The 9,728-nt window shown below is 43.9% G+C and overlaps 1 protein-coding gene across 1 annotated transcript in view; it reads left to right on the top strand.

Moving 5' to 3' along the window:
* The window catches only part of RYR3 (ryanodine receptor 3), a 397,078-nt gene that overhangs the window by 98,580 nt on the left and 288,770 nt on the right, over positions 1–9,728 (top strand). The window contains exons 24-26 of the mRNA XM_044436195.1: positions 4,419–4,502; positions 6,985–7,144; positions 8,787–8,934. Coding sequence (XP_044292130.1) covers positions 4,419–4,502; positions 6,985–7,144; positions 8,787–8,934 — 392 coding nt within the window. The remainder of the gene's footprint in view (positions 1–4,418; positions 4,503–6,984; positions 7,145–8,786; positions 8,935–9,728) is intronic.

Here is a 9,728-nt window from a genome sequence, read left to right as displayed (position 1 = left end):
TATTATTATTATTATTATTATTATTATTATTATTATTATTATTATTACATTTCTATGCCGCCCCTTGCCGAAGCCTCGGGGCGGCTTACAACACAATAAAAATACATTGAAATACAATAGAACATAATAAATTACCATTAAATACAAAAATACAAAAAATACACTGAGTTACAAACATAATAATATAAAATTAAAATTATCAGTATAAAATAAGTAAATAAATAATATAGGAGGAGAAAAGAGAAGGAAGAAGAAGTTGCCCTGGCCAGATCATATATTTTAACAATTAAAATGATGTTTAAATAAAAAGGTCATTACCTGGCGCCGAAAAACCAGTAACGACGGTGCCAGGCAGACCTCTTTGGGGAGTGAATTCCATAGGTTGGGCGCCACCGCAGAGAAAGCCCTTCTCCGAGTACTTACTCTCCTAATTTCTTTCATGGAGGGTTCCCGGAGAAGGGACTCTCCTGCAGATCTCAAAGGGCGGTCGGGCATATACAGACGTAAGCGCTCGTTCAGGTAGCCAGGACCCAAGCCCTTTAGGGCTTTATAGGTCATAATCAACACCTTGAATTGGGCCTGGGCTTCAATGGGCAGCCAGTGAAGCTGACGGAGGACTGGAGTCATGTGAGCATAACGCCCCGTCAGCAACCTGGCAGCTCTATTTTGCACCAATTGAAGTGTTCGGACCGTCTTCAGTGGAAACCCACGTAAAGCGCGTTACAGAAGTCTAGGCGGGAAGTCACCAGCACGTGTGTCACCGTCGCCAGGCAGTCGTACTCCAGGTAGGGGCGCAGCTGATTAATCAGCCAAAGCTGAAGGAAGGTGCTCCTCGCCACCGCTGTCACCTGAGCTTCCAAAGAAAGCTCTGGGTCGAGGAGTACTCCTAAGCTGCGGACCTTATCCCTAAGAGGGAGTGTTGCACCATTCAGGACCAGGTGAAATCCACCCTCTCCGAAGCCCGATGCGCCAACCAACAGGACCTCTGTCTTGTCTGGGTTGAGTTTCAGTTTATTGGCCCTCATCCATTCCATTACCTCGGCCAAGCACCGGTTCAGCACAGCCACTGCCTCACCTGGATTAGTGGAAAACGAGAGGTAGAGCTGGGTATCATCAGCGTATTGATGATTCCGCAGCCCACACCTCCTGATGACCTCTCCCAGCGGTTTCATATAGATGTTAAATAGCAGAGGGGATAGAATGGAGCCCTGTGGTACCCCATGGCATAGCTGCCATTGCGCAGAGACATGGTCCCCCAGCACTACCTTCTGGAATCGACCGTTGAGATAGGAGCGGAACCACTGCAAAGCAGTGCCTCCAACCCCCAATCCTGCTAGCCTATCCAGAAGGATACCATGGTCGATGGTATCGAAAGCCGCCGAGAGGTCCAGAAGAACCAACAGGGATGCACTCCCCCTGTCCTTCTCCCTGCACAGGTCATGGTACAGGGCGACCAAGGCAGATTCAGTACTGTACCCAGGTCTGAAGCCGGACTGAAAAGGATCCAGATAATCAGTTTCATCCAAGAGTGCTTGGAGTTGTCCCGCCACCACTCACTCCAACACCTTGCCCAGAAACGGGATGTTGGCCACAGGTCTATAGTTAGTGGCCATCTCTGGATCCAGTGACGCTTTCTTCAGGACCGGTTGTATTACCGCCTCCTTTAAAGGGGCAGGCACTCGACCCTCCCTCAGAGAAGCGTTAACCACTTCCAAGATCCAGGTCCCAATCCCGTGCTTGGAGTTATTTATTAACCAAGACGGGCAAGGATCCAATAGGCAAGTGGTGGGACGTACTCGTCCAAGCACCTTGTCCACGTCATCGGGCCGCAATAATTGAAATTCCTCCAATAATTTTGGACCAGACAGTAGCATTGGCGTCTCCCCAGAGACCTCTGATTCATTAGTGGAGTCCAGCTCGTGACGAATCTGAGCGATTTTCTCCCTGAAATGCCTGGCAAAGTCGTCACAGCGGGCCTTTGAGGGTGGCATCGGATCTTCCTTAGGACCCGGGCGAACCAGGCCTTGTACCACTCGAAAAAGCTCCACTGGATGGCATTGTGAGGAGGCAATGGAAGCGGAAAAAAACTTCTTTTTTGCCGCCTTCACCGCCACAGCATAGGCCCGATAGTGGGCTCTCAAGTGTGTTCGGTCAGATTCATCCTGTGATTTCCTCCACCTATGCTCTAGTTGTCTCCCAACCTGCTTCATCGCCCGCAATTCAGGTGTATACCAAGGGGAAGAGCGGACTCTGCCCGGTGGGAGAGGACGCTTGGGAGCGATCGTGTCCACAGCCCTGGTCATCTCTCCGTTCCACAGTTCGACCAGAGCCTCGACAGGAGCACCAGTCTTGTCAGCTGGAAACTCCCCCAGGGCCTTCAGGAATCCATCCGGATCCATCTGGCTCCAGGGGCGGGCCCATACAATCGGGTCCGTACTCTTATAGAGGGAGAGGCCGCTCTCGAGCACAAACCTCACCAGGAGGTGATCTGACCATGACAAGGGAGTCAAACATAAGTTCCTCACCCTCAGGTCATCCTCTTCCTGCCCCGTCGAGAAAACCAGGTCCAGAGTGTGTCCACGTTCATGGGTCAGGCCGATGACGTGTTGAGACAGGCTCATGGCCGTCATAGAGGCCATGAAGTCCTGAGCCGCCCCGGTCAGTCCAGACTCGGCATGGAGATTGAAGTCCCCCAGGACCAACATCCTGGGGGTCCTCAACACCAGATCCGAGACGGTCTCTGTCAGCTCAGATAGGGAGACTGCTGGGCAGAAGGGTGCACGGTACACCAATAGAATCCCCAATCTGTCTCGTTCGTCCAACACCAAGTAGAGGCACTCCAGCCCTGGTCTCGAAGGGACCGGAAGACCCGTGAGAGAGATGGAGGCTCGGTAAACCAACGCGACTCCCCCTCCCCTCCCTTCTGGGCGTGAACAGTGTTGCACCAGATACCCGGGCGGGCACAATTGGGAGAGGGCAACATCCCCTCCCTCTCCCGCCCAGGTCTCCGTTATGCAAGCCAGGTCAGCCCCCTCATCCACAATCAAGTCATGGATGAGGGAAGATTTATTATTGACCAACCTGGCATTGAGCAGCAGCACCGTCAGGCCCGAGGGGTGGTTGACAAGGCTACCTGGCGCCCTCTGGTTGGGGGAAGAACCAGAAGGAGGGATAGGTGTCAGCCATCTGTCCATCCTTCTTCTACATGGACACGTTAAGCCCCCCTTAACTCAGTGGGACTTATATTTTAGTAGATATAGGATTACATAGGATTACATTTCCAATAATGATAATAACTCTACTGTGCAGTGTAGAGGTTAGAGTATTGGATTGCGGATCTGGGGAATCCAAGTTGTAGTTCCCACTTGGCCGTGAAGCTCACTGGGTAACTTTGGGCCAGTCATTCACTTTCAACCTATCCCACCTCACAGGGTTGTTGTAAAGATGAAATTGAAAGGAAAAAGGTCATTATGTAAGTTGCCTTGAGTTCATTGAAGGAAAAAAGTAGGCTTTAAGTATAATAAATAATAGGGCTACCATCCTAAGCATACTTAATTAGGCATAAGCCCTATAGAAGTCAGTGCGCTAATAACAACAAGATTAGAATATTATGTTAAGCTTATATTCAGGGCTCAAAGAATGAATCAAGAGAAAGAAATAATAAGTCCAGAAAAAAAAGCAACTATATAAATAGCTGAGGAAGTATAACATTGGTGAAGATATTTTTAATTATTCCTTTTCATGAATATGAATCTTCTAAATTTGGATGTACATAGACATATTGTACATTCTAGGACTGCAATAAAGAGATGCTTTTTCACAGAAACATAATGAATGTTGTAAGAGACTAAAAGGTTATTTGAATTTATATTTGTTGCTTCATCACCTCCAAATTTAGTATGAGCCTGAAACAACATAAACTATCGTTTTCTATAAGAAGTTACTATAGAAAAACACAAAGAGTCAATAAAGTGAAATGAATTAGACAAGCAGGCTAAGATATATGCTGCAGGGAAAGGCAAAACTTCCAGCGTAATTCATTTGGCACTCTGACCTGAGAATTTTTCTACCAATAGATTTATGCCAACAGATGGAATGGCATCTGCAGAATCATCAGTGGAAAAAAAATGTTATAAGGTACATCCTCATGTCACCTTATCTCTTATACCTGCTTATGGCAGTTCTGTGAGACCTGTGATAAAAGGAAAAAATCAAAGATATATGGAGCCAAAGGAAAAAACTTTTCCGGAGCCAAACTGAAGCACAATTTTTATCTAAAGTCTGATGGATATGTACATGTATCATAACATAATCATAATTATTTCGTAAGCTGCCCAGAGAGCCTTATGGCTAATGAGGTGGCATATCAATCAATTGATCAAACAAACATTTTTACTATTAACACTTTATTTTTATAGGACCCTTTTGGCCCTTGGGTGCCATATTGTTCATGTAAATCCAGGAGCAGAGGAAGATCTCAAGAAAATCAAACTGCCAAAAAAGTAAGCATATTTGTAATGATTGCATATTGATTTCATATTTTGTATTTTGTAGTAATTTTATGTGATTCACTGTTGAAATTGCTTTATAGCTTTTTGCTATAAAGACTAATAAATCTCAGGTTTATTAAAGAGCTACTTTTTCTTACCCTGGGGAGTTTAAGCCTTAGAAGTGATGTTTTAACATTGGAACAGTTATCGATTGCTTGATGGTAGTTGCTTCAGAAAGGTCTTCAGTTTTGCTTCTTTAGAGTATTTTGTATTAGAGGAAGGTGGGGAATAGAATAGATAGATGATTGAAGTAGAAAGTACATTTTGCCTTGTTCTCTAAGCTATTTGAGGGATATAAGTGGAATGCTTTTGCATAATTATAGGGCTAAGCTGCTTTTTGTAGAAGCTTTTGTAAGTCACTAAAGGAATCTCCACCCACTTTATGCAGCCTTTTATGGTAATTTAGAAAGTGGTAACATTTATGGGGTGGCAGACTGAAAAGCATCCAAAATAGAATGAAGAGATGAAGTCATGGGATGCTGAAATAACGTACGTGCTTTTGTTCTAATATGTAGTCGTGTAAGTATTGGCCTTCTTCATGGTCACTTTTTATATATATGTCGTGAGGCTGGTGCTCCTTCCCAACAAAAACAATCATTCCAAGAAGATACTACAAACGTCTTTATTCTAAACAGCTATACATGTAAAATCGAAACAGGATAGAAAGTTGATCCCTCATTCTAACAAACTTCAGCCCACACTTTACTTATGAACCCTCCATGGCCGCACCTCTGAAGGCAGGGCACTGTGAACTCTCTCTTGCTGCCGTTCAGTCAATCTGGATTCCAGGTGTCCCAGTGTGCCTGCGAGAACGAGCATCCTCAAATCCCACTTGTCCCTTATCAGTTTGGTTCTCATACTCTATATCAGAGGATTGTTCTCATGTTTACTCCCACATCACCCTGTTCCAGCACCCCTGTTTCGTCTTCTTTCAGCACCTCATTATCTGGCTCATTCTTACTCTCACTATCTGTGAGAGTGGGGAGTAAAGTTTGTTCTGCTGAAACCAGAAATAAATCTTCACTGATGCTCTGGTTCTCGTGAGAAGTTTCCTCCCCTTGTGCATGCGTAAGAGACTCTTCTGAGTGCGTGCGCATGACACTATAAATGCCTGCAGAGATCTCTGAATCCTACAGCAGGACAGGGATCTAGGGTGTGAAGGCAGAACTCTTCTACCTATAGTGCTTGGAGGATCCTGTGCTCAGCTGGTTTGTCTGCATGTGAATGGAGCATTGGACTGAAAGGGCATTGGTCTAAGCCAGCAAGAGTTTTCTTATGTTCTTAAATAGAATGGTGTACAGGGGAGCCTCATATGGTGCTTTGGTTCTGCCCTCTCTTCATAATCGTGTCCACTTAAGTGACTCAGTGATATGGAACATCCGAATAATACATACGTGTAACTGTATGCAGGAATAGTAAGAAGATTGCTCTAGTCCATCTAATAGACTCATTCAAAGCAGTTGTTCTTTGTAATGTTCAGTGTCTTTTGTGATGCATGTTTACTTTTCATGATTGGCTTGTTATGATTGCTGATTTGGCACACTTGTTCATGAGGATATGTGGGATAGAGTCAAGGTGTGTGTGAGTGTGAGAACACACTTTGGCCTGTAACTGAAGTCATTTTTTCAGTGAAGGAAGTTGTGAAATTAAAATTCACTCACATATAGAACTTGAACCTGCCAAAGAAGTTAAGGAACTCTGAAACAGTGGCTTCTTATCAAGAATTATTAAACATTTTAAGTTTCACACTTTTTATTATTTTCTTTTTCTGTACACATTATCTTAGGGAGTGCCTTACTCCATATATTCCTGTCTGGTTGTTAATATCATCAACTGAGAGAGACCCTCTTCAGAGTTCCTCACCACAAGGAGGTTAAGGGGAAGACTGCAGGAAGTAGAGCCTTTTCCATGGCAGCACCCCTATTATGCATTGTGTTGAGATTTGCCATGCACCTACCTTGCTAAGTTTTAGGTGCCTGGTAGAAACCTTCCTTTATCAGTGTGTCTATAATGATATGTAGACTATTCAACCAATTGCACTGTTTTTCATATATTAGATTTTTCTTTATATTTAATTATATTATGTATATTATGATTTTTCTTGTTCTATTTTATTCTGATTTTAAATTGTGTTGGTTTTAATTTAATTATATTTTACTGATACTGATTATTCTAATGGCCACCCAAAGAGTGTGATGCTAGTGGGCAGCTTTTAAGCACATTCAATAAATAAAATAACACACTGGTTTCAGGATGATGTATCACCGGCTTCTATGTACTGGTTTTCTATACTGGGTTCCAAGATGAGAGCCTTTTATTTTGTTTAAATTGCTACATTCAGCTGGATATCTTCCACAGCCTTGTGTACAGTAGAGCTGCTAAATGCAATTGATTTTAGCTTCAAATGTAGTCCTTTATTTTTGCTGGTTTACAGTTATATGATGTCAAATGGCTATAAGCCAGCTCCTCTAGATCTTTCTGAAGTGAAATTGTTACCATCACAAGAAGTATTGGTTGATAAACTTGCAGAGAATGCACATAATGTCTGGGCAAAAGACAGAATAAAACAAGGCTGGACCTACGGCATTCAGCAGGTAATAATAATTTTAAGAAATATTTTAAAGAATGTTTGGGTGAATGTTTAATATGAAGGCTGTGATTAATTGAAGTTACTGTATTGGGTGATGCATTAATTATTGAAAAACGGATTCTCCTTGATTAACTTATATTCTTTATTTGGAAATCCTATGATTTCTGGAAGATGATAGTATGATCATTTTGCAGAGCTGTCTCATGATATTTATAGGCATCACACAAATCTTGAATTGGCTTAACAGTGCCTGTATTTATATCCTAAAGTCAGACACAGCTGTGCCTTAATATTCAGCACCTTGGTCACATATATGTTTTGCAGGACATGCAGTACCTTGCAGAAGTATTGACTGCCATTGATTTTTCTACATTTTGTTGTGTTCCAACCAGTAATTGAAATGGATTTGATTGGCATTCTTACAACCTGATGTACTCAGGATGCTCAACACTATGAAGGTGCAAAATATTTGTTCTCCTTCATGGTCTCTGTGCATCACACACATACAGGCTTTGCTGTGGAGTGCAAGGCCTGGATTGGAAAAAACTTCCCACTCCCAGCCAGTAAGTAAACAAAAACATAGAAACAGAGCGAGTCAGAAGGGGCCTCCTGGGCCATATAGTCTGACTCCCAACTCCAGCCAGCTCCGCTTACGACCATGTGCAAGACTAGCCTATCCTTGAACACCCTCACCAATGGGGCCTCAACCACCTCCCATGGAAGCCCATTCTATACCCTCGGGGTCCTAACTGTCAGGAAGTACTTCCTGGCATCCAAATTGAACCTTGGTTCCCTGAACTTCACTCGGTTGGAGCGTGTCCTGCCCTCCTTTGCAGGGGAGGTCTCTACCCTCCTCTGTGTGACACCCCCTCACATACCTGTATATTGCCAACAGATCCCCTCGGAGTCTCCCCTTCTCCAGGCTGCAAAGACCCAGTTCCCTCAGCCTCACCTCATATGGCTTTCCCTGCAAACTGGCCAGCAACCTTGTAGATAAATAACAAATAAATTACCAGCTCAACCCACCCCACCAGTACAGCCCAGCAAAGTCCCTGGCCCAACCCAATCGTGACCGGTCCTGACTGGCCCCAAACAGTCCCAAACGGCGGCACCCTTTGGTGGCTGGTCCAAGGCTGCTGGCCTAGGGCCGTGGCTGGCAAATTAAGGGCTCCAACACCACCCTGTTGCTTCCCCTGTGGATGCCCTGCCCGTTCTCGATGTCTGCTCTCACCAGTCCTCGGGGGGGGGGGGGGCAAAAGTGTGGGTGTTGGTGTGTGCAGGACTGTGGGGGGAGGCACCATGCATAGATCTCCTGGCTGTCGGTAGTGGCAGCCGCTGCCGTAGCTGCTAAGTCCCCAGGGGGAGGGCAGGAACTATTTGGCTCTCACAATCTTTCAACAAAACCAAATATCAATAAAAAACCACTGAGAATACAAAACAAGAGTAGAACCGCAAACACATATACAGAAAAAAGGGGAAAACAAACCAAATGAAACAAAAACACATACACCCATATACACAAACCCAAATAATGATGCAGTAACTATCAAAGATACATTGACCAGATCTTGAAAGTATTCCTAATAATATATGTTTGTTATCCCCCATCTCTGTAATACTGCATTTCTTACCTGTACCCTTCTTAGGAACTCAAAAACAAACGAAATCCTCGACTGGTGCCCTATACGTTATTAGATGAACGTACTAAGAAATCAAATAGAGACAGCCTTCGTGAAGCTGTTCGTACCTTTGCAGGCTATGGATATAATATTGAACCACCAGATCAAGAACTAGGTATGTGTTGCAATTTTATTATGAAATCTTTTGCTGTGTGGTAATTCTAACATGCCTTGCTCTCCATTTCACAGTTTCAAAAACCTTGTAAAATACTTTAATATTTCAGCTATTGAAAGAGAGACAGATACTGGAAGTACTGTCTTATGAAGATTCTCATTTCTCTGCCCTAACACTCAGAAATGATAAATACAGGTTTGCTAAACATTACTTTGCACTGGGATATTACTCAAACTCAACTATTACAATCTGTACAATTTGATACTTTGGTGTCTGTGTATTTGTTTCTCAACTCTTGAAGGGCATATTTGGGTGATAAAAATGCAGTGAAATGCCACCTTGACACCTCCCACCACCTTTACTTCCTTGTCAAAAATTCCAAAAGTCCATACAGGCAAGTCACCCTGGGGAAGAGAAAGGAGTTAGCAGGTGGAGGAGGTCTCCACCAATGCCAAGAGGCCCCATGGAGCCACTCCCAGAAACAACTCATATGGAGAACACCTATTCTTGCTAGGCAACAAAATGGAGCATCATGTCCTCCTAGGTATCATGAGGCTTCCCTTCGAGAAGTCTTTTCACATTTCTTTTACACTGGGACCTCTCCTGCAATGAAGAAGCTGGCTCCTGGCCACTGTCAGATCTGAAAAATCAGACAGGACATGTCATGAGGACATAGAATGCACAAGTAGAGTATGAGCTACAATTCAAGAAGGAAGTATTCAAGAGCTCCAACTCAAAGTTGGCTGCTCTGAGTTGAAATTCAAGTACTTTTGGTTGGTATAATCAATTCATTT

The sequence above is a fragment of the Varanus komodoensis genome, unplaced genomic scaffold (assembly GCF_004798865.1).
Source record: "Varanus komodoensis strain SLA01 unplaced genomic scaffold, ASM479886v1 scaffold3, whole genome shotgun sequence".
NCBI classification, from domain to species: Eukaryota; Metazoa; Chordata; class Lepidosauria; order Squamata; family Varanidae; genus Varanus; species Varanus komodoensis.
This window is presented reverse-complemented; position numbering and strand designations above follow the sequence as displayed.